This window comes from Idiotropiscis lumnitzeri, chromosome 17, assembly GCF_059441095.1.
Source record: "Idiotropiscis lumnitzeri isolate Australia: NSW breed Sydney's pygmy pipehorse chromosome 17, RoL_Ilum_1.0, whole genome shotgun sequence".
In the NCBI taxonomy this organism is placed as follows: Eukaryota; Metazoa; Chordata; class Actinopteri; order Syngnathiformes; family Syngnathidae; genus Idiotropiscis; species Idiotropiscis lumnitzeri.
The window spans coordinates 16,819,454-16,843,966 of record NC_142407.1 but is presented as its reverse complement, the minus strand read 5'-3'; the positions used below and the strand labels follow the sequence as shown (position 1 = coordinate 16,843,966).

At 49.2% G+C, this 24,513-nt stretch overlaps 2 protein-coding genes across 8 annotated transcripts; both read left to right on the top strand.

Annotated features, from left to right (window-relative positions):
- The first annotated feature begins 34 nt into the window (after positions 1–34).
- Positions 35–10,406, top strand: tmprss15 (transmembrane serine protease 15). Of its 6 annotated transcripts, XM_088279454.1 has the most exons (27): positions 35–658; positions 736–857; positions 916–983; positions 1,712–1,848; positions 1,907–1,981; positions 2,334–2,453; positions 2,534–2,624; positions 2,720–2,829; positions 3,253–3,393; positions 3,468–3,617; positions 4,001–4,106; positions 4,270–4,429; positions 5,196–5,337; positions 5,416–5,505; positions 5,626–5,751; positions 6,778–6,921; positions 7,000–7,110; positions 7,174–7,297; positions 7,990–8,085; positions 8,191–8,240; positions 8,311–8,373; positions 8,494–8,638; positions 8,725–8,900; positions 9,050–9,145; positions 9,236–9,375; positions 9,454–9,508; positions 9,585–10,406. In XM_088279454.1, the coding sequence occupies exons 1-27, from the start codon at positions 340–342 to the stop codon at positions 9,698–9,700; spliced, it is 3,273 nt and encodes a 1,090-aa protein (XP_088135580.1). In that variant the 5' UTR covers positions 35–339; the 3' UTR covers positions 9,701–10,406. The 6 variants fall into 6 exon arrangements, with proteins under 6 accessions (XP_088135580.1, XP_088135576.1, XP_088135577.1 ...); XM_088279450.1 differs by having other exon boundaries at positions 9,050–9,375; XM_088279451.1 differs by having other exon boundaries at positions 7,000–7,297.
- LOC148320637 (A disintegrin and metalloproteinase with thrombospondin motifs 2-like) lies at positions 10,059–24,001 on the top strand. 2 transcript variants are annotated; one of them, XM_088279448.1, is made up of 25 exons: positions 10,059–10,205; positions 11,002–11,369; positions 14,399–14,576; positions 14,658–14,758; positions 14,820–14,903; positions 15,900–15,983; positions 16,061–16,214; positions 16,442–16,547; positions 16,638–16,781; positions 17,087–17,219; positions 17,420–17,533; positions 17,620–17,765; positions 17,978–18,070; positions 18,858–18,940; positions 19,695–19,828; positions 20,019–20,142; positions 20,419–20,499; positions 20,585–20,748; positions 20,917–21,076; positions 21,142–21,274; positions 21,650–21,857; positions 21,959–22,088; positions 22,646–22,720; positions 22,799–22,910; positions 23,331–24,001. In XM_088279448.1, exons 1-25 carry the CDS (start codon positions 10,136–10,138, stop codon positions 23,881–23,883), a joined length of 3,732 nt encoding a protein of 1,243 aa, XP_088135574.1. In that variant the 5' UTR covers positions 10,059–10,135; the 3' UTR covers positions 23,884–24,001. The 2 variants fall into 2 exon arrangements, with proteins under 2 accessions (XP_088135574.1, XP_088135573.1); XM_088279447.1 differs by having other exon boundaries at positions 22,646–22,910.
- Positions 24,002–24,513: the final 512 nt, after the last annotated feature.

The window sequence follows — 24,513 nt, the reverse complement described above, 5'->3', positions numbered from 1 at the left end:
TTTTTTCGTGCTCGGTTATAAAAAGTCGTCAAAACTTCTCTCTCCCGCAAAACAGAAAAAAAGCTGCAGGTGAGTCACTCGTTCACACGTCCGATTATTCACAATTGTTAATGTCTTCCCTCATATTCTCATACCTCTTTCACTTGTTCACGCACTTATTCTGACCTGTTTATTTTTTTTTTCAACTGTTCACTTATTCCATATTCACTCTCACACTTAGTTTTACACGGATTTGCTTTTTTGTGCGCTCATTCACTTGTTCATTCATTCATTTGCTCACTGAACTGCTTTGTGTTCATTTTTTCACTCGCTTTGAACTTTTTGGTGCGCAATGACTTCATGGTTCACTCATTTACTTGTTGGTGCTTGTGTGCGTTCATGTGTTCATTTATGAACTCATTTAAAGTTCACTTAATTGCTGGTTGTGCTTCTTGCTCCTGTTCACCCATTCACTCATTCTCTCTCACTTTGCGTGTTTGTCGCGATTGCAGTCCTTCAAGGTTCAATCAATCAGTGTGTCAGGTTGTGGGCGCGCCAAGGTCCAGAATGCGCGGGCACGGCGGTTGTTCTTCTTTCAACTGCCTGCTGGTGGCGCTGTGCGTTCTGCTGCTGCTGTGCTGCGCCGCCTTGACGGCGCTGATGTGGGCGACGCTACCGGGTGAGCTCCTCAATTCATCCCCACCTCAATCTTTTGGGGTCTTTTTCCCGACTGACGGGACGCGGCGTGTGTTTTAGATGCCGAGGGGGCGGGGCTACGCGGCGAGTTGGCGATCACGCGCGGCGCCGACTTCATCCCGGATCTGCGCAACGTCAGCAGCGCGGCCTTCAAGTCGCTTGCCTTCGACGTCCAGCAACTGGTGAGCGACGCATCCCATTGGGCGAGGGCCGCCGGGCTGACTCGTGATTGGTCGACAGGTACGTGACGCGTTCAGGCGCGGTGGGCTCAGCCGGCGCTTCGTGGCGTGTGACGTCATCAGATTCACGTGAGGAACACGCGCACGACACGCATGCACTCGTAATTGATCATTTACTGAAAGATTATGGAACATATTGCTCACTCGTGATTCATAGACTGACTCTCGAACACAATGACGATTTTTATCAATGACGATGATCGCTTCGGTCACTGATCACCTCAATAAATATCAAAAATTGATTATTGACCATTGATATTACAATCCAACTTAATTTCTATAGCGCATTTCACAACGGCTGCGGCTGCGACAAAGCGCATCTAAATTAGCGGGAAATTAGGACCCAAATTAAAACACATAAAAAATAGAGACCAGAAGAACGTCTCATACAACTCAATACAAAACAATTGTATTTAGATATGTTGAGCAAGAATGCGCACCCAAACCCAGACTGGTTACATTTCGGACATTTAGCTACGCAAAAGTCGTGTCAAGTCTCAGGAGTCAGACGGCACGGATCTTTATCGTTTATTTGTCGCGCCTTGGTAATAAGAAAGACAAAACAAATATCCAGCGAGCCCTCGCATGACCCTAGTAAGGATATCCATTCATTATTTGAGCTGCTTCTCCTCACGAGGGTTGAACACGCTGATGACAGAACACGTGAGTGAGTATTCATTGATTTGGGATGATTGCACGATGGTTTTCCATGACTAACTATTGATTATTGAGCTGACTTATTGATTGTTAAACACTGATTCTTGATCACATTGATGATTGGCGACGTCCTCACTCAGTCAGGGCAGCGTGCTGGTGACCTTTAGCCTGTGGTTCACGCAGCGGGTGGACAGGCAGGAGGCGGAGCAACAAATGAAGGCGGGCATGGAGGACAGCAGAGGATTGGTCGTGGACAGAGACAGCATCCGCATCACGGGTGAGCTTGCAGCTGACGCCAGCTTGAAGTTCACCGGGCTCACGTTGCCTTTCCGCAGAGGAGGAGCAGGAGGTCACGGCCACCTCCACCGCCGCCGCCACTGTCACCGCGCCAACCACGACGCTTTTCACGAGTGAGCAAGACATTTTCTGGCCTCACTTTGAATTTGCTCATGTTTGCACCGTTTTTTTTTCTCGCACACCCGTCCGTGCCTGCTAGCATGTTAGCTTCGGTGAAAACTAAGAAATTCTCCATGGGTGGGAAAGAGCAGAGAAATGCGCATTCGGCAATAGGCGCCCATTGGCTGGCGACTGGGCCGTTCTTTCTTTGTATGTGGCCTGTCGTCGACTGGTGACCAATTAATCGGTTGTCAATATTGTCAGTGCGACCCAGTTGTGACTAAGTGCTCCAGAAAATGGACGGCGAAATGTCTCATGTCCCGTCCTCAACTCAGTTCCCGTGTCCATCTGTCCGCACGCATCCAGTCACGTGTCCGCCTTCGCACACTTCCTGCCACCGCTCGTCCACGTGCGTCCACATCGAGCGCCTGTGCGACGGCATCGACGACTGCGCTGACGCTTCAGATGAAGACGCCACCCGCTGCGGTCGGTGCTTTACTTTCACGGCACTTGCGTACGAGTCGCTTGCTTGTTGCTAAGACAATCGCATGCGCCTGTTTCCATAGCAACGACCTGTGATGGACAGTTTGTGCTGCACGGCCCAACCGGATGGTTCGCCTCAGCCGCAAACAGCAGCTTCTGTCGCTGGATCATCAGGTCCAAAAGACTTACCGCAAGGCGCTGACCACCATTGGTTGGCAACCAATCAGTGCTGAAGCTCAACCATAAATCTTTTTCGTTGTTGCCTTCAGGGCCCAACGTGGATTTTCTGTCCAGGTCATCTTCCACAGGTTTGAAAGTCGAGACAATGTCGACATTGTGAGACTTTACGAAGGAGTGGGTGCCGACAAGAAGATGGCAGGTCAGGAGAGCGCACAGCAGGGCCTGCTCAGATTCTAGGTCAGGTTTTGGATTTGATCCTGGACTAGGTCCCTGTTTACATCTAGATTAAAGTCCATATCAAGTTATGTTTTAGGTCCTTGGTCAGTTCATCAATCAGGTCTTGTGTCAGGTCTTAAAACGGGTTTTGAAACACATCCATAGATTAGGTTTTTGATCAGGTCATGGAAAAGGTCCTGGACAAGATTAGGCCTTCGAACAGGTCTTAGATTAAGTTTTGTTTTAGAGCCTAATCTAATACTTTGTATGTCCTAGCCCTAGGTCCGGATCCAATACTGAATAAAGTCTCAGGTCCTGTATAGGATTTAGTTTCAAGTCCAGTATCAAGAACAGGCCTTGATCAAGATCTGGACCTGAATCATAATCATTCATTCTTCAATTTCAGCCGAGCTCTCGGGCTCCACACCTCCCGGGACTGTTTGGCTTCTGACCGACCAATCCACTATTGAGTTTTCCTCTGACAATTTTGAAGATGTGTCTGGGTTCAACGCCACCTTCAGTACCAGCAATCTCTCGGCACTCTCCGGTGCTCATGCTGCTACCTGTAAACCGCTGTCGCAAAAGCAGCGTCACTCTGTTGATATTGGTGATGTTTTTCAGATTTGCAGAAGCTTGCGTGCACATTTGAGCGTGGCCTTTGCTTCTGGAGGCAGGAAGATGAGGACGATGGTGACTGGCTTCGAAACAGAGGCGCCACATTCCCACCACTCAGTGGCCCCAGCGTAGACCACACATTAGGAAACCTGTCGGGTGAGCTTTTAGTGGTCTTGATCAAGTCAAGGTTAAGTCCGGGTAGCTCCTGGATCAAATTTCAGCTCAAATCCAATCCCAGGTTCTGGTGTTGGTCAGTAGATGTCGGATCACTTTCGCGTTTGGCTCTATCAGCCCATGTCCTGGATAAGATCTTGCATCAGGTCCAAATCAGGTACTAGAACAAGTGTTGGAGCAGGTCTAAGGTCAGGTGGTGGATATGGTCTTGGATTTGGCTCTATATCAATTTCAGCATCAAGGCTTTGATCAAGTCTTGGATTTTTGGCCTTGAATCAGGTCAGGTCAGGTCTTGGGTTGGCATATCAGCATTGTGTTAGCACTGTGTTAGCGTAGCTGCTAATCACGCGTGTTTACTCACTCAGGTTTCTACTTGATAACCCCTCTGAGTCCCGGCCAATGGCTAAAGAGCTTCAGGATCTACAGCCTGCCCCTAACTCCGGCCACCCAACCTATGTGCCTTCGCTTTTGGTAAAAAAAAAAAAAAAAAAAACAGATCCAACTGACAAGGACATGATTCCCAGTTTCTAATCAAATCTCAACAGTGTGTGTGTGTCGGGGTGTGTGTGTGTGTGTGTGTGTGTGTGTGTGCGTGCGTGGCTGTGCGTGCGTGTGTGTGCACTTGCGGGTGAAGGTATCACATGTTTGGAGAAGAAGTCCACCGTCTTCAAGTGTTGCTGCTCGGTGACATGTCCCCAGGCGCTGTTGCCAAGGTGCTATTCCACAGGGAAGGTAACTATGGCGACAACTGGAACTACGGACAAGTGCTCCTCAACTCAACCACCGACACACAGGTGGGTCAAATTATGCAACTCAAATTAATTTCAAACAAGTTTAAAAACTGAAGTAGAAAGTGGCGACAAACAGATTTCAAGCAGGGTGTCAACTGATTTCACACCACTTTCAATCTGATTTAATAGTGGTTACAACCTGACAACATTTAAATTGCTTTCAAGCTGATGATAGAATGATTTCAACCCGCAAAAGAGGATTGATAACGGATTTAAATCTTGATTTGAAACCATTTTAAATCTGGTTTTAAACTGATTTAATTGTGAGTTCAGTGCTTTTATACTGATTAAAAATGTTTTGGTTTTTTTTTACATTTTTTTTTAAGTTAAAATGGATTTAAAGCAGATCACATACCCAATGGCTTCAAACCTGATTTGGAAATTGATTGAAACCTGATTACTCATTGGTTGCAAAAGCTAACCTATTGAAATCTGATCGCCAACAGATGATTACAAATGAATTCAAAACTGGTTTAAACCTTACTTCAAATTAATTTTAATCTGTAATCCCTAATTGGCATTGGTTATCAAAAATATTGATTTGTTCTAATCTGATTTAGGTTTGACATTAAGATTATTTCAGATTGATTTCCAAATGATTTCAAAAGGTTTGAAGTGTGATTGCAAGATGTTTTAAACCCTCTGATTTCAAATAGATTACAATCTTCACACCCCTTTTAAAATGATTTCAGACTTCTTTCAATGTGTTTCGAATCTTACATTTTGATATCCAACTGGTTTCAGACTGACTCAAGTCCGGTGTGCGCAGGTTGTGTTCGAAGCTCTGAAGAGAGGCGGGATAAGAAATGACATTGCGTTGGATGACATCTCATTGTCGTCAGAGCCCTGTGGCCCCGCCCCACCTGAACCCACCTTAGTGCCCACCCCAACTGCCGCGCCCACCATACCAGGTCACCACTTCACTCCCGGTCCTTAATGATTCCGCGTGAAAGCCGACTGACTCTGCCCTCTCTTTTCTGATTGGTCAGCTGACTGCGGAGGTCCTTTCGACGTGTGGGAGCCAAACTCCACCTTCAGCTCGCCAAATTACCCGCAACCCTACGGGAACAAAGCTCGCTGTGAGAACACAGAGGCTGTCAAGGGAATCCCTCCCTAAATGGAAGGAGAGAAAGATTCCCAACACAGTCCTTTGTTTATGAAAGTGATATGAAATCACCCATAATCCTTTGCTCCCAAAGGCGAGTGGGTGCTCCACGCTGTGGCAGGTCGAAACATCCAAGTCCACTTCCTGGACTTCGATGTTGAAGAAAACTACGACATAGTAGAAGTGCGCGACGGGGTGGGGGCGAACTCCACTTTACTGGGTAAGCTGGTATTTATTATATTTGTATAATAATATATCATATCATAATTATGGTGGCACGGTGTGCAAGTAGTTCGCTCATCAGCCTAACAGTCCTGAGTGGGCTTTTCCTCCCAAAAATCGCAAGTTAGCCAATGACCCGTCTATCCATCCATTATCTGCCGCTTATCCGAGGTCGGGTCGCGGAGGCAGTAGCTTCACCAGGGTAGCCCAGACTTCCTTCTCCCCAGCCACATCTTCCAGCTCTTCCGGAGTGATCCCCAGGCGTTCCTCTGCCAGCCGGGAGACATAGTCTCTCCATTCGTGTCCTGGGTCGTCCTCGGGGCCTCCTGCCGGTGGGGCATGCCCAGAACACCTCACCAGGGAGGCGTCCAGGAGGAATCCTAATCAGATGCCAGAGGCACCTCATCTGGCTCTTCTCGACGCGGAGAAGCAGTGGCTCGACGCTGAGTCCCTCCCGGATGGCGGAGCTTCTCACGCTATCCTCAAGGGAGAGCCCGGACGCCCTGCGGAGGAAACTCATTTCGGCTGCTTATCTCTGGGATCTCGTTTTTTCGGTCGCAACCTACAGCTCGTGGGTGGGGGGCCGGAACATAGATTGACAACCTTAGCCTTTGGGCTCAAGTCCTTCTTCACCACGACCGACCGATACATAATCTGAATCACAGTAGATGCCGCACCTTCGAGCTCCCTCTCCATCACCCTCTCACTCGTGAACAAGTCCCCAAGATACTTAAACTTCTCCACTTGGGGCAGGATCTCTTCCACCACCTGGGGAGGGCACTCCACCCTTTTCCGACTGAAGACCATGGTCTCAGATTTGGGGGTGCTGCTTTTCATCAAAGCATGTTAGCTTAATTCAATACCAAGAAATTGTCCATGAGTGTGAATGTTGTTTGTCTAGATGTGGCCTGGAATTGACTGGAAGCCCAGGATGTTGCCGGCTGGGTTCGGCCACTTGAATAAGAATAAGAAGACGGATTTATGGCTAATTTCGTAATACGTGTTGTCAACTTGCTTTTCACAGCTATTCTCACTGGCAGCAGTGGCCCTGCCCGTGACTTGTTTTCAACGACCAATCAAGTGACAGTCTGGTTCTTCACGGACAGCTCGGGTCACGGGCGGGGGTTCGAAGCCAACTTCATCTCCGGTTTTGGCTTGGGATCCCCAGGTGAGCTATGCTGAATTGAAACAACAACCAATAGGTTGACAGATCTCAGCTGTATGTGTGCTTGTGTGCCATAAGCAGAGCCGTGCGCTGCAGACCAGTTCCAATGCGGGACAGGTACCTGTATCCACGGAAACCATCAGTGTAATGGAAGGGTCGACTGTGGCGACGCTTCAGATGAAGCTAACTGCGGTGAGGCTTATGTGAAATGGGATTTGATCACATTGAGTAAACAACAAAGACGTACGGGTTCAGTTGTGTTGCAGGCGAACACTTCCGGCCGTCTCCAGTTTCAGATCACCTCCTTCCTGTATACCGTGTGTGCAGACACCTGGACCGCTCGCCTGTCTCACTTCACCTGTCAGTACTTGGGATACAGGTAAAATCAGCCAGTATTTGGGATACAAGTTAACACCATGTAAGACCTGCCCAAACATTGCTTCGGGCAACGGTTGAGTAATTTGTACTTGAGCTACAAGTAGACCAACTCTAGGACACGACCCGTCCATAATGGGATATGAAGTAGACTATTTGTGGGACCTATCACACCAGTCAGTACCTGTATTACATGTAGACAACTTGTAATACCTGAAAGGTTAGTTTCTGTTTGTTGGAACGAACTGACCTGTCAGTACTTTGAATGGAAATATATCATTTCTACGACATGATCAGTACGTAGCATGAATACAGATTGAGGACTATATGTCCTTCAGTATCTTGGGTCATGGTAGAGTACTTGTAGGACCTGACAGTACATAGGAACCAGATCAGGTACTCCATACTTCAGTCGTTAGGATACATGTAGACCACTTGTAAAACTTGCCCAATCGGTACCTGGGACACACGTAGATGATCAACGATAGGTCTCGACCCTTTCACCAACTGTGATACAGTGTACAGGAAGGATACTTACTGGACCTGGCATGTTGACTACTTGTAAGACCAGCCCAGCTGGGAGACAGGTGGACAACTTGTCAGCCCTGATACAGGAAGACGAACTCTAGGGCCTGATTTGAGTACAAATGCAAATAGACTACTTGTAGACCCTTGTAGCTCATTGCCGTTGTCCAGGTCCGGGGTGTCCACTCTGCTGCCTGCCGTACCGGGAGATTCACCTTTCACGAGTGTCCAAGTCACCGGTAATGGAAGTCTGGAATCCAGCGTGAGGTACCTGGACGCAAACATTTTGGAGAGTTTTCCTTTCTAGAACACGTGAACAGTTGACTTGAGGAGGGCCATGGCGAGTTACGTTAACTCTTTGTCGTTTTTCAGTGAGCATTGCCATGGCGACCGCATAGTTTCCCTCCGCTGTGACAACCAGCGTGAGTATCTGCACCGTTCCTGTCTCAGTGATCAAGTCACCGCGTTACATTTGTTATCCTTATCTGTCAGCATGCGGTGTTCGTTTAGTCGCCAATGACACCGTTGACCAATCAGCAGCCATGAATGGTACTGGTATGTACTTGTGTTTTTTTTCCCGTGAACCCGAACACGCGTCCCTTGGTTCACTGTTCTGAATTTTTTGGTATTTCCAACAAGATTTACCGCTAGCTTTTTTTTTTCTTTTTTAATTAGGGGAGGTCCGAGTAGTGGGTGGGTCGGATGCTGCAAATGGGGCGTGGCCCTGGATGGTGTCACTGCATTGGAATGGTCGCCATGTGTGCGGTGCCGCCTTGCTCGGTCGCCGTTGGCTGCTGACCGCCGCCCACTGTGTGTACGGGTGAGCAAATCTGGCCGATGATTGACATTTTTGAAAATGGAGTCTGATTGGGTGACAAGTTGGATGACACGCCCTGCCTTTGACAGGAAGGAGCGCCCCCTGAGCCGGTGGTCGGCCAAGTTGGGTCTTCGGGCTCAGAGCCACGCCGGTGACATGCACTCGTTCCAAATTGATGCCGTGCTTGTCCACCCACGCTACAACAGAGTCAGCAAACAGGCCGACATCGCCATGATGCGCCTCAGCTCACCCACCAACTTTACCGGTATTACGACACGCGAGCTCACACATCCACTTCCCGTTCCTGGGATAGTAGCGAGGAAGTCGACTTGCTGTTCCTGTGACGGTAAAGCGGAAATCACTTTCCTGTTCTTTTGTGTGTGTGCGTGCGTGTGTGTGTGTGTTCCTGCACAGATCTCATCCAGCCAGTGTGTTTACCTGAAAACGGTCAAGAGTTCACAGCTGGAAGGAAATGTTGGATTGCTGGATGGGGACGACAGGCTGAGGAGGGTCAGTCCACTGTCCATCTGTGTACATGTCTGTCTCGCTACCTGTTTGTCCGCAAGTGTGCGTGTGTGTGCGTGCATGTGTGTTGCTCAGGTTCCCTTCCAGACATTCTGCAGGAGGCCAAGGTCCCCCTGGTGGACCGGGTCTCATGCCAGCACGCCTTGGCTGAGTACACCATCACGTCCAGCATGCTGTGTGCGGGCTTCCCGGAGGGCGGAGTCGACTCATGTCAGGTGATGAGCGTCCACCCAACTCGGTTGGACGTCCGTGAGAGAGTTCAAAGTTCACCATCTGACTTTTTTGCGCAACAGGGCGACTCTGGTGGTCCACTCATGTGTGTGGAGGAAGGACGCTGGACTCTGATTGGTCAGTCTCTTGTGAACGCTTCAGTTTCACGACCAACACTCGGGAATCAACTTCCTCTGTGACCGGTCGCCTACAGGTGTCACGTCCTTTGGGATCGGTTGCGGTCGTCCTGAGCGGCCGGGCGTCTACGCCAGAGTCTCGGCCTTCGTCGCCTGGATCGCCGAAACGCGACGTTCCTCGTCATCCTCATGATCATCCTCTTCCTCTTCCACCTCCTCGACGTTGACCGCTTTCTTCTTTTCTTCCTCTTGTTCCTCCCACTTCTCTTCCACCTTGACTCCCTGTTCTTCCTCATCTTCGATCCTACTTTTCCTGAACTTCGTCCTCCCACTCCTCCCACATGATGACTGATGACATCACCCAACTAGAGCTGGTCTGATTGGCTGCGTTGCCGAATTGTGATTTTATCATGTTACTCTTTTCTTTCTTGCTGACTTTGACTGCACCTCGCTCGCTCTCATGCACACACACACACACACACACGCACACTCGGAGAACAGAGTGCGTGGGCGGAGTCAAGAGTCAGGAGGACTTGTCCGTTGCGTGAGTGCGCTCACACGCTCACAGTGAGAGTCCGTTGCCGGGACATGAAGGCATGAAGACGTGAACGTGTGAAGACATGAAGACATGGACTTGCTAGTGTGCGCGGTGTTCATTGTATTTGCGCGCGTTTCTGCCGTCAGCGCCCACAACACAGGTAACCACAAATACTACCAAGCGGTGCAACGAATATTGCTGTCGATTGAACTTTACATGTAATCCGAGTAGAAAGGACCGAATAAATAGTCGTGTGCGTGATCCATACTTTATTGACGGCATAAAGACTTCATTCACTCATCTGGAGTGCGAGTATGTATGTTGATTGGGTGATTATGTCATATAAAGTCATGTCAAGTTGTAAAAATGGGCTGTGTATGACTTTAGCCTTCTTGAACTTGAAAAGTCTGACAAGTTGCTAGCGAGCGCTTTGTCATCTTTGCTTTACTTCACACTTGCGACTCTTTACAAATGTGAAGTGGTTTGGTTTCGATCCTTCAAGCAATCAACCAGAGACAAAAAGAGATCATGCAGTCTATGGAATTGGCATCATGTGATAATGCGTGCGGTTGCCCGTCAGAAGACATATTGTCCAGGGAATAACAATTTGCATTTAGCAGTCTAGTTTAAGTCTGCTCAACAAAGCGAGACTGCATAAATAACAGTCTTCACCAGATCGTCCCCAATAAGAAACACGCCGCATTGCATTGCATAGCATTGCAGCATCGTGTGCTGTGGCAGCCGGAGAAGTCATCCATGAGGTTTGTCATTTGGAAAAGTCTTTCATCCATCAGGTGCCGGATTGGGTTTCAGTCACAATCGATTGGTTTTATCGTTTAAAAAAGTCGCCGTTTATCAATTAGATAAAGGATTACATTTCGAATTTTCAAAAAAATAATTCGGTGAAGGGCTGTGAGTCATTTTCAACGAGGCAAGTGATGGGTTGTCTTTCTCAGATTCGCTCCATGAGGTTTTGTCCAAGTTCAGCGTGGTCCGTCCAATCAGAACTGACTCGCAGGGCCGCTTCCTGTCAACGTCAGTCTCCTCCCAGTCTTCGCCCCGCAGCAAAAGACACGCCCCCTGGAGCGAGACCGCATGGACGCCGGAGTCAGAGGTCTTCTACAACGTGACGGTGTTTGGACAGGAGCTGCACTTGCGGCTGCGTGCCAACCGTCGCCTGGTGGCGCCGCGTGCCACCGTGGAGTGGTGGCAGGAGGCGGCCGATAAGCGCACAGAGCCAATCAGAGACACTGGCTGCTTGTACACGGGGGGCGTGTCCAACATGGCGGACGCAGCCGTTGCCCTGAGCAACTGTGACGGACTGGTGAGTGGTGCCTCTCCAAACACTTGCCAAGCAAACAATAAGCTCGTTAGCAAACTGCTAGCATGTTAGCCGCAGTGGCAGCCTGTTACACAACTGTTAGCTATTTAGCTTAGCTCAGTCGAGTATAATATCATGTACAGCGTTACGGCTGGTGAGAAGCATGCCACCTCATACGTTGCGCTCATCTTACTGACACATATTTGCGTGTGCACACAAAGTTTAGCAGAAAACTAGCAATTAGCAGTATCAGGTGTAATGTAGAGGCCAGGTATCAAACTCCGGTCCTGGAGGGCCACTTTCCCACATGTTTTCCATCCCTCCCTGCCCCAAGACGCCTGATTCAAACGATCAGGCTCGAGACGAGGATCCTGCGGAGCTTGATAATGAGTTGTTGGTGTGTTGGAGGAGGGAAACCTGTCAAATAGTCTGGATGGGGGCTCTCGAGGACCGGCCTTGGGTAACCCAGATGTAGGCCTTGTTCACGAGAAAGTCTCTAAGGATTCACATACCCGCAGTTGACAAATATGAAGGGCATGCCCAGATCTTAACCGCAAACTCAAAAACCCTTCTGGGATCAAACGAGAGCGACTGTAATATAGTATGAAGGTCGGAAAATATGAAGTCGGACAGTATTGTCTGGCGTTTTCCATGAATGGGACTGATCTTGCTTTTTTTTTTTTTCTTTCTCGTCTGTTGATGTTGGAGACAAACTTAGTGAGCCGCTGTGATTGCGTGAACAAAGTAAAGCTGTGATTTCCAAGCGCATTGGTGTGAAATGACCCAACTTCACGCCAATGGGCCGCTAATGATGCTTTGTCTTCGACGGATCTTATCGTGTGGCTAACCCTCAGACTTACTTTATATTGACGCGTACAAAAAGGAATTGCAGAAGGTTTAATAAATCGGCGAACCCGCCCGTTGCCTCTCAGATACAACAGAAAAATGGAAAGGTTTCACAAGTTACATTTGGGAGACAAAGTCATTATTTCAGGAAAGAGTGGTCCCACTCCGATATTTTGTTTGCACCCCTGAATTATATTTTGTGTGTTCCTTGGCTGGGAAACAGAAAATGAAGTCAGAAAGTCAGATAGCGGCCAGATGTATGCAATGAGAGAGAGGGAATGTGAGAGAGGGCGAGCAAAGGCTGTAAAAAAAAAACAGCAACAGCAGCAGCCACGTGCACATTGGCCGCACTGGCTTTTTGCAATGTCGGAGTGCAGCTGTGATGGGATCCAGATGTCGTGGAAAGATGAGACTCGTTGAAAGGAATGAGCTGCGCAAACACGGGAAGGATTTCTTTTCACTCGTACTCACGCGCTCTCTTAGATTGAAACACGTCTTGATTTGCAAACTTCCTGCTGCTCCCAACAACTTCCTGTTCTCTTCTATTCTCCACCAAACGCATTCCTCAATCTGCTTCATCTGCTCTGGATTCTCGAGGGTCGGTACATGCACAGGAAACATTCAGTCGCTCTTTATTAGATATGATGCCAATGCAGATCCTCGTTGCATATTCTGTAGATCTTCAGCAAACGCATCTTCGGTAAACTTTGGAAAAGCCCCAGTAGATATTGTCTAGACTTTCAGTAAACACTCAGTAGCTCTTGAGTAGACAACTGGTCAATCCTTGGCAGAGCTTCAGTAGGTCCGCAGTAGAATTAGAATTAGAATTAGAAATCCCTTTATTGTCATTGTACTCAAGTGTGCAACGAGATTAGAGAGCTCCCCTCTCCAGTGCAATACAACAATAATACAGACAAAATTATAAATTAGATAAATAAGAGAGTGCAATGGAAAATAATACTGAATAGGGTATATAAAAACACATCACGATGCTGTTCTGCAAGGTAAGGGTGGTCTCGTGTGTGTGTGACAGTTCAGAATAGAGATGGCTCTCGGAAAGAAACTGTTTCTCATTCTATTGGTCCTCGATTTGATGCATCTGTAGCGCCTGCCAGAGGGCATCAGGTCGAACAGGTGGGAGTTTGGGTGGGTATTGTCTTTGACGATGTTGAGAGCCCTTCTGAGGCACCGGGCGGTGTAGACGTCCGACAGTGAGGGGAGAGGGCAGCCAATAATCCTTTGCGCTGTTTTGACCGTCCTCTGGAGCCTCACTCTGTCCGCCTCAGTGCAGCCGCCGTACCAGGTGGAGACACAGTACGTCGGCAGGCTCTCGATGGACGAGTGGTAGAAGGCTAGCAGCGGCTTCCTGTCCAGGTTGAATTTCCTGAGGACTCTCAGGAAGTGCAGACGCTGGTGGACCTTCTTTACCACTGCTGTGGTGTTGCGTGTCCAAGAAAGGTCATCGGAGATCTGTACTCCCAGGAACTTGAACGTGTGGACCCTCTCCACACGCACGCCTTCGATGCAGAGGGGGGGCGGCACCGTCTTGTTCCTCCTGAAGTCGACGACGATCTCCTTTGTTTTTGCAGTGTTGAGTTGCAGTCTGTTGTCCTCGCACCAAGCCGTCAGCCTCTTTACCTCCTCTCTGTAGGCTGTCTCGTCACCTTCCGAGATCAGACCGACCACTGTCGTGTCGTCAGCAAACTTGACGATGGTGTTGTTGCCGTGGGCCGGGCTGCAGTCGTAGGTGTAGAGGGCGTATAGGAGAGGGCTCAGCACGCATCCTTGAGGGGAACCGGTGCTCAGCGTGCGGGTGGAGGACGTGTAGGGGCCGAGCAACACAGTCTGGGGTCTGTTGGTCAGAAAGTCCTTAATCCAGATGCAGTAGAACTTAGGGAGGTCACTAGTCGGACCTCAATTGACGTTCTTGAGATCTTGGGTCCATATTCTATTGCTCTTCAGTGAATGATCTTCGTAGACATAAAGTGGATATTCGGTAGATTTTCAGTGAACCGTCAGTAGATCTTTGGGAGACCTTGATTAAAACGCCATTACCACTTCAGTCAACGCAAAGTCCATTGTCGTTAAATAAGCATAGATCTTCTGTCAACCTTAAATTCTGCCTTCAGTCCAGTAGATCTTGTGTAGATCTCCAGTACATGAGTAGGTCGGGTATGTGTGGGCAGGCTGGGATGATCAGAACGAGTGAGGAGGAGTTTTTCATTGAGCCGTTGCATCGCTGGGGGCTGGAAGGCCAACGTGAAGATGATGACGAAGGCGGACGACAACACATTGTTTATCCATCATCCGCGATCATCAAGTCCAAACAACGGCCAGCCAATCAAACTGTGGACTTCCTGCTAGGTAAGAAGAATTCTTATTCCTAGTCATTATTATTCATTGACATCTGTTGGGATTCACTCAAGATCTTTCCGGTGTCGTCAGATCCTCTCTTAGGGTCCTCGGATCCGCTGAGGTCCGAGTTTGCCTCGGGTTGGCGACGGCAGCGGCGCTACATACAGGAGGCAGATGTTTTCAACGTTGAGGTAACGGAAGTCACGTGTTCCTTCGCAACTCGTCACTACATTCATCCTCCTGCCTCCGCAGGTCCTGCTGGCCGTGGATTATTCTGTGCTTCTTTTCCACGGACAACAACACATCCAGAAATATCTTCTCACCTTTATGAACATTGTAAGTGGCCGTACGAGAGGTGCGGGTAAGTCACATATGTGTCGATGTCATAAGTATGTCAGCCAGTCCCAAGTTGTTGTGACAAAACTCAAACAGGTCAAAAGAAGTGTGGTCTTTGAGTCGCAAACCGTGCACGTTGTCGTTCTTGTTTCACAATTTGATCAAAAACAGTCCTTGAATCTCGGGCATTCCCTCCATGATGCTTGCTTCATTGTGTCGTCTCTGCGCTCTGGATCCTGGCGTACTGGTGGCTGAGCCTGCAAATCCAGACTCAATCGCTGGATCGGCGCATCAAATGCGTTTCTGCGGCGGGGCAAACCTGAGCAAACAGACAGCAAAATGAACCAATACCTAGCGAGTCTTTTTAGATCATTGCATCCAGTGCTGTCAACTGCTGGGCTTTAAAGGACTCTTTCGTGTTTCTGGTCACTTCAAACTGAGTTTAATGTTGAATGAAACGTCAAGTATCATCTTTTGCACTCGCCATTTTAATTGTTATGAAGATGGCCCCCCGCCGCCAACGAGTGACATTGCTCACTGAGGATACGGCACATCAGGTAAACGAATTTTATTGGAAGGTTCGATTTGAACCGTGCTCCCGCCTGAGTGACGGCTTTGCTCGTTCTATTGAGTGCGGCTTTCTAGGCTACTGGTGCCTTGCCATGTTTGTACGCACTACAAAAAAAAAGAAAAACGACATTTTTACAAACACAAAACATGAAGCGTGCTGTCTTGAAAATGGTCAACATGCAAGACCGGTCAAGTGACTAGTTCAAGTCTAAGTCAAGTCCAGCCTCACCAATACAGTCTAGTGGACTCTTTGATGAGAATCAAGTTCCAAGTCCTCAAAATTAGCACCTTCAATCTGACTGAAGTCAAGTCATGAGATTGGAATACCCCACCTGTGATTTTTCGGATAACGTTCAGAGCATATGGTTGAGAAGAACACGGAGAAGTTGAAGCAAATCCTTCAGGGTTCGGACTGATGTGTTGCAGGTTAACGAGATCTATCAAGATCAGTCGCTTGGTGCCAACATCAATATTGTTCTGGTGCAGATCATCATGCTGTCTCCGTCCAAGGTACCGCAAACATTCCCCAGCTTGACGGAAGATTAGAAGTCATCGATACTTGTGAGCCTCACGGGTTTTCCTTGCAGTCCCAGGAGCTCATCTTGGTGGGCAATGCCCAGAAAAGCTTGGAGAATGTCTGCGGCTGGTCTTACATCCAACAGAGGGAGCAAAACCCCAACCAGCAACATGATCACCTTGTCTACCTGAGCCGACGAGAGTTTGGACCCTCTGGCATGCTTGGTACTAGGGCCAGCGCCAGCGCTAATATGACCTAATGAAATTGCTAATCTGACCCAGTGCTAATGCTAATATGACCCAACTGCTTAGATGACTGCTTACAGAACGCAAATGCCAGTATGACTGATGCTAAAGTCACCACTTCTTCTATCGCTGCTGCTAAACCAAGTTTTAGTACTACTAGCATAAGACTGGGGCTAATGCGCCACTAATCTGAACAATCTGTGCAGGCTACGCTCCTGTCACTGGAATGTGTAAGATGCATCAGAGCTGCGTTCTGGTCTTCGAAGACGGTTTCTCATCAGCTTTTGTCGCAGCACACGAAATTGGACATGTGTGAGGCACACAAACAACACGCAACCACAAAAAAAGACAGTGCCGCTTTGCCCTCACTAGCGTTGGCATTTGCCGCATGTCCCCGCTCAGGTTGGGAATGGAGCACGACGGTGAGGCTAACGAGTGCGATGACGACGTTTCGCTGGGCAGCATCATGTCGCCACAAGTGGAGGCCACGTTCTATCGCTACCACTGGTCCAGATGTAGCTGGAGCGAGCTGCACAAGTACCTGCAGTAAGACTGCATCATGTTTCCACAACATTTACTTTGTACTTCCTGGACTGTACAATTCTTGTAAACCTCCTGTCCACTGTCGGTCCCTGTCTGGACCCCTTCTTGTGAAGTGCCTGTCCACTTGCTTTCTATTTCCTATTCACCTTCATCCGTTTCCAGTCCATTTCTTGTCCACTGCCTCCCTGTCTTCTTCCTGATCACTTCCGATCCAGTTTTTTTGTCTGCTCCCTGTCTACTTCCTTTCCCCTTCTTGTCCATGTCCTGTCCGATCCCGATGTCACAAGTGTTTGTGTTTCCCTGGTTAGCACATACGACTGTCTCCGAGACGACCCGTTCAGCGCCGACTGGCCAATTCCACCCCTCTTGCCAGGGTTTGAGTACTCCATGGAGCAGCAGTGCAGCTTCGACTTTGGTCCAGGATACGGAACTTGTAACGCCGTAGGTCTTGACTTCCACCTTCTTCCTTGTCTCTGTTTACTTGTTTTGGTATCGTTCTGGTCATTGTAGTTGTTTAGTTGCGGTTGTTGGGGCAACGTCCTCTCTACCATCCACACGTCTTACTTTATTCGCAACAGCTGAGCTGGTCTCTTTATAAAGAAGGTGTTAATCCACGCTGTTCTGTTTGATGTTCTTGTCAGTATCCCAACTCGCAGCCTTGCCAGCAGCTGTGGTGCAGCGACTACAACCATCCTTTGTTCTGCAGAGCCACGAAAGGTCCGCCTCTGGATGGGACGCCTTGCGGACCCGGCATGGTGAGCGCCCCGCCGCTGCCGCCGCCGCTGTTCATCGGAGCTCTGAATGACAGCATCTACAAGCCGCACATCTCCATCTCCCTCAGCACTGCTTCAAAGGATTCTGCATTACGCTGACCACAAACCTCCTGAGACAAGATGGCGCTTGGAGCTCGTGGAGCCCCTACGCTGGCTGCTCCAGGACCTGCGGGGGAGGTGTCCGGATCCGCTCCAGGAACTGCGACAGCCCACCGTGAGTGAGCGACCCGTTGACGACCAAAGTCAAAGGCTGTGCTCGGAATCACTCCCTGTTATGTGCATAGTGCACAACATGGTCAGTTGGCTTTCTAAAAGGAATTCTAATGAACTTTTCCTAGTAGAGACGCAAGCGAGCTGGCGATGAGTGAACATTTTGTCACACAGCCATTGATCACAACACTAGAGGCTTACTGTTGCTGTGTCTAGGCCGGCCAATGGGGGGCGCACCTGCTTTGGAAACAGTTTTGAGTTCCAACTGTGCAACCGACAACACCAGTGTGACCCCATGACTGACTTCAGGTGAGTAAACTCCAATGTGGAATCTTGAGGTGATTGTATTGATTTGATGACTGATCTCATTACTCCATGTCATTCATTGTCGTCTCAGGCTATTGACTGGATGTCTACTGCACCTTTCTGGTTGTATCAAAACAAAACAACAACAACTGGAACAGTTGTGGTTGTCTTCGAAATAAGCATAACTGTGCAGTTGGGATCAACTCAATGACCTGAGACGACTTGGTTACTTAGATTGACCGAATAACTGGAATGAATTGGAATTCTGTGGACTGACTTGGTGAGCTGAGCGAATGACTTGAAGTGACTTGCGATGGATTGGAATGGCTAGGAATGACTTTGATGTCTGCAATAACTCGGGATGACTCGGAATAATAATTTGATGGCTTCGAACGAGGTGAGGACTGGAAAGATGTAACGACAAGCGGTGACTTGAAATGGCCTGGAGTGACTTGCGAGGACTCGATGAATTGGATTGAGTTGACTGCAATGACTTGATGACTTGGAGTGTCTTGGGATCATCTGGAAAGACTTGAAATGATTTTGCAGGGTTGGCTGAATCGGAGTGAATGAGCGAATGACTGTTTGCTGTTATGACCTGATGACTTGGAGTGACTTGGAATAATTTGGAATGCCCTGGCATGTGACTTGTAAGGACTCGATGAATCGGAATGACTGAAATGACTTGATGACTGGATTGACTTCGGAGGACTTTAAATGACCTGGAATAACAATAAGTAACGAATGCCCTGGAATGACTCGTAGTGTCTTGACATGTGGTTTCTTTCAGGGCAGAGCAGTGTAGCGTCTGGGATGACGTTTTTGAACACGAGGGAAAAAAACATCACTGGCTGGCTGTTGAACATCCCGACCGTAACTACACACACACTCGCACGTGTACACACGCACCCCTCACACAAGAGCAGAATATGATGAGTCTGTCCGCGTGTATGCACAAGTGTGTGTGTGCGTATGTGCACCACATGTTCAAGTCATCAGGCAGTAATTTGGGAATGTACTTTTGGTTGCAAGTCTTCTATTTGAAGCCACAGACACGTGGACACTCATACAGGTCTTGGCCTCACGGGGGCGCCGGCTCACTGGGTCTCACTCAAAATGTCTCACTCGTGAGCTATTACCGACAATATCGGTTGTCTCTCATATCTCTCATTGTCCATGTGCTTACAGGCCGCACTCATGAGTGTATGTTTTGTTTGCTTTGTCTCGCTCATCCTGTGTGACTCAACAAATCTCCCACGCCGCGTCTCACGCCATTCGATATGCCTCATTCTCCGTATCTCACCCACGATACCGAATGTCTCCCTAACCCTGTCTAACTCACTACTGGAGGTTTCCGTCACTCTGTTTCACGAATCCCGTCGCATTCTTTAGGTTTTACCCACACAGAATCTCACCCTGTCTCACTCCCCACATCAGTCCACGTCTCATTCACTCGTCTCACTCACCCTGTCTCACGTTAACCGTCTGTCTCACCATGTTACACTCAGTCCCACAAGTGTCATTCACCATGTCATACTCAAGCTGTCCTACGCACTATCTCTGCCTTCAACATAGCGTCTCACTCTCTGTGTTTGTCCACGTCTCCATGGCGACTGTGTTCCATCAGCCGATGAGCGATGCAACCTGTTCTGCCGCTCCAACGAGACGGCGGCCCTGGTTTCCATGAACAGAGCGGTGCATGATGGGACGCTGTGCTCCTACGACGACGCCTACAGCGTGTGTGTGCGAGGAGAGTGCGAGGTCTTTATCTCATCTCATCTCACACTTGTGTCGTGTCCATCTTTTATTTTCTTATCATTCGTCAAGTTGAGGCGTGTCTCCTCATTATGATCTTCTCGTCTCCTTTCCTCCTTGTCTCATCGTCTCGTTTCCGTGCCTTCGTATGTGCACGCTTACTTGTTTAACTGCCTACGCTCGTCGTCCTTTCCAGCACGTCGGCTGTGACGGCGAGATCGCGTCGGACCGCCAGGAGGACCGATGCGGGGTGTGCGGCGGAGATCACTCCCGCTGTCGTGTGGTCAAAGGAAACTTCAGTCGCAGTGCCCACAGAACAGGTGACTTGAGGCTCGCAGGTGAACTTTCAGCCGACCAAGCGGCTGCTTCGGTCGGGCAGCTTCGCCGGCCGCTTAACATTACTCACCCATCCTGTAGTTTCGTAAAACACGCAGCAGTCACGTTTGCGCTCCACACAATCCGCAAACAAAAGTGCAGGGAAGAGCTGCCATGAAAAACAAATTGTTTTGTCTCCCCTTCTGGGTTTTGGGGCTTTTTTCAGTCACTAATTCATGTCGCTTGTATTTATTTAATATGGAATGTCAACTGTGGCTTAGGTTACCTGAAGATCCTGGAGATTCCTCGAGGGGCGCGACACATTCTGGTGCAAGAATTCAGCAGGACCCCTCACATCCTCGGTAGCAGGGGGGGGGTCACCGTATCCTGAGGTCCCGACCCGCGGTTCCCGCCAGCCGGATCACTCTGAGTTTCTTGGTTGTCTAGCGGTAAAGAACCAGGAGAGCGGTCGGCTGTTCCTGAACGACGAGGACGCGGCGCCGACGTCCCGCATGCTAGTAGAGATGGGCGTGGCCTGGCAGTACACTCACAGCGAGGACCAGGAGGTGGTGCAGACCGAGGGGCCGCTCAAGTATGCCGTGGTCGTCATGGTGAGCGCTCAACCTCTGACACAGACGCACGCCCAACCACCACGCGGCGGCTGTCAAACTCATTTTCATCGTTTTGGACTGATGTTGTGCTTTCACGTTGTTTTATAGTTTGAGGTCATATTCGTATCAGCTTGACACGCGACTATTCTTCACACTTCTCTCCATCAGCTCCGTTCCCACGGCGATGCCAAGGTGACGGTGTCCTACAAGTATGTGATTCAAGACCACCTGCGCTCTTTGCTGGAGTCCAACCTGGTGCAGGAGGATGCCATCTTTTACGAGTGGGCGCTCAAGCAGTGGTCTGTGTGCTCCAAGTCGTGCGGCGGAGGTACGGCGCCAGCCGGCTGCCATGGAAACACAACACCAGTTGACTCCTTCTCTTCTGGTCACCAGGGAAACAGTACACCCGCTTCGGATGCCGAAGGAAGGCCGACGGGGCGATGGTTCAAAGAACGTTCTGCTCCAACATCAGCAAGCCGAGAGCCGTCACGCGCAGCTGCAACCTTGACGTCTGCAGCCCGCCACGGTAACGTCAGACGCACATCACGGAAACACTCCAACGTCGCCATGGTTACATCACAAGGTCGTCATGGGAACACTCCACATTGCAGTAAAAGTCAAATGGTTACCACGGTAACATCAAACAGTCATCTCGGAACTCGAATGATCACCGGGATAACGACGGTAACAAAGAACACTTGAACGGTCACCATGGTAACGTCATACACTTGTCACGGTATTGCGCAACACTCAGTCGGTTGTGACGTAACATCAGACAGTCGCCCGTCACGGTAACGCTCGACTGGTCTTCAGGGTTACGCCGTGACATCCCGTCGTCATAGTAACACTCGGTGAGCCCTGTTGTGTACACACTGAGGATTTCCTGCTCCCAACCAATCAGTTGGATGACCGGCGGCTGGGGGGCCTGCAGTGCCTCCTGTGGACAAAACGGGTGGCAGCGTCGCTGGGTGGGCTGCCAGCTGGTCTCTGTCAGCGGGCGGCGGCTTTCCATCAACAGCGAGTTCTGCCAGGACCGCCGTCCGGACGCCAAGCGGCCCTGCAACCGCTTTTTTTGCCCGGCTGTGTGGCGGGCCGGGCCCTGGACGCCGGTGAGGAAGTGTGGGGGGGGGGGGGTGACTTAGGGTTTGGGAGGCAGCGAGAGGGGGCTTGCAAGTTCGGGGGTGGCCGTGACGCAGCTTCTGTGTTGCAGTGTTCCGTCACCTGTGGCAACGGCACGCAGGAGCGGCAGGTGGCCTGCGTGCGGCCGGAAGGGTCCTCGGGTAACTGCAGTTTGGTCCCGCCCTTCACCAACCGCACGTGCCAAGCGCCACCGTGTGGCGGTAAGCGTGCATCGCACAGCATGCGCGGAGTCGCACGTACGCTTGACTTCAAAGTTGAGTTTTTTCCATGGCTTGTAATGCGCTACATTTACTTTGTTACATTTATTTGAGTCACTTTTTGAAAAAGTTGCACTTGTCCGGGTAGTTTTGATATAACATAGCTTCAAATGACATCATACTTTTAGGCAATATCAGATGCAAATTACTAATGTCTATCTTTTTTCTATTTGACATTCATGCTTTGATTAACAGAAAATAATTACTCACCAGTAACTCAGTACTTCAGTGAGTACTTTTAGACACAAGGAATGACTTGGACTGCTGCTTACTTTAAATTGAGTCATATTTTCTAAGGGAGCTGTTTTCTTCAAATGTTGTCCACTAAATTTTATTTACATTTTTTTCAAATGTTCTTGGTTTTAACGGACTGCTGTAAGCTTAATTTGAATTCTTAAAAAAAACTTTTTGAAAATTGTTGCCTAAACTCAAATGGTGTAAGCACACCTCCATACAAGGAGAGACCCAATTGTGCGCCAATTTTTGTTTTCCTCGTGCAGGCGACCCGAAGAACTTCATGGTCCAATGGCTGTCCAGATCCAGTACGGACGTCCCGCTAGCTAAGACTGCTTCAAGTAGCGCAAATTCCTTCCGCTCCGTCTTGCTCTTGCTCTTGTCCTATGCTGTCGTGACGGTTGACGTTGTTTCTGCAGGGCAGCGTTGTCGAGGCGACCGCTCTGCGTTTTGTCGCATGGAGTCGCTCAGTCGCAACTGCGCCAACGTTGGCTACAGACGAATGTGCTGCAAGTCTTGTAGCAACTTCAGGTGACCCGCAACCGCTTTCATACGTGTTTGTGTGTATCTTCATTCATATTTCTAGGTCATTTTGTATCATTCAAGCTATAACGGCCAAGACTAAAATAATCATTTATTTTCGCGGGGGGGCACGGTGGCCTGACTGGTTTGCACGATGGCCTCGCAATACGGAGGTTGTGGGTTCGATCCCAGCTCCGGTCTTCTTGTGTGGGCTTTTTTCTGGGTACTCCGGTTTCCTCCCGCATTCCAAAAACATGCATGGCAGGTTGATTGGACACAAATTGCCCCAAGATATGAGTGTGAGTGTGGACGGTTGTTCGTTTGTGTGCCCGTAGAACACCAACAGTGCGGCGTACTTACTTGCATTGGGCATGCTCGTGGAGAAGACAAGAGATTTGTTCATACATGCTCTTTTTGTTATTTTTTTAGCATGGCCACCACCGTAACACTACAGCCAAGCCCTTCCCCCACCAGCAGTGCTTGGACAGTAACTCCCATCCCCAGCACCACCGACTTTATTTACGTGGATTACGACGACGATGACGACGACGAGAATTTGGCTTCCTGGGACGTCGCTGAACTCGTTGCTCCTGAGCCCGTGCCTCCGTCTTTTTTGACTGAGGCCACGCCCACGGCAGCAGCGGTAACCTCTGTTGCCAGGGTAACCGCCATCGGTCAAACGTCGCTGAACCTGCCCCTAAGGACGACTGATGATGTCATTACCCCCAGCGGGAGGAGCCCCACCCCCAGCGGACGTTCATCTTCCTTTCCACCAACGTATCCAGAGATGGCGAAGGACTCGGGGGGTGAGGTTTCCTACGGCATTGTGGGATTGGACGCCGACGGGAACAGGGGCCCACAGAGCCACTTTGTGCCCCGGGTTCCCCAAGTTCGGGAGCGGACGCAAAACAAACGTATCCAGGAGCTTCTGAACGAGAAGCTGAGGAAGCCTGGACGCCGCGGGAAACATGGCGCCTTGTAGGATGTGGTTTTTTTTTATTTAGTTTTTTTTTTGTGGTTTTCTTCCTTTTAGTCTGGAGAGTGGCCTGCATTTGGCATACTTTTTTGTGTGAGTCGAATAAAGCAAAGTCTCAACTCTTCCTGCTCAAGTCAATGAAATGAATTCCAGTCCATCACTTCCAACTGAGAGCATGGTACAGACAGGTCTATCTAGTATCTCGATTGAGGGTGTGCGACAACTCAAGGAAGGTTTATTTTCTGGTGCAATAATTTGATTTGTTTATGGTTCAACTCAGTGGGCAAAAGATTTGTGCACAAATGTTTGGGGGGCGCCCCACGATTTGAGAAGCACTGTTTTGGGGTGAATTCAAGCTACCTTGAACTGGAATTATGACTCATCGCAGTCAAATTGTTCAAATATATTAAACTGGAGTTCGAGAGAGTTCTACAATTGTGTTGAATCTGCCGATATCGATCTCATCTGTCTCTTGTGAAAACCCCATGACAGCACGCCCCGACAGAAGTGGCGTCATACAGATAACCGAAATGATTCATGTGGATTCAAATGTTATTTTTGACTTGGCAAAAATCAATTACACATATCCGAAACACATAAGCAATTTGACTGTCAGAAACGTTTCGAAGTCTTGCC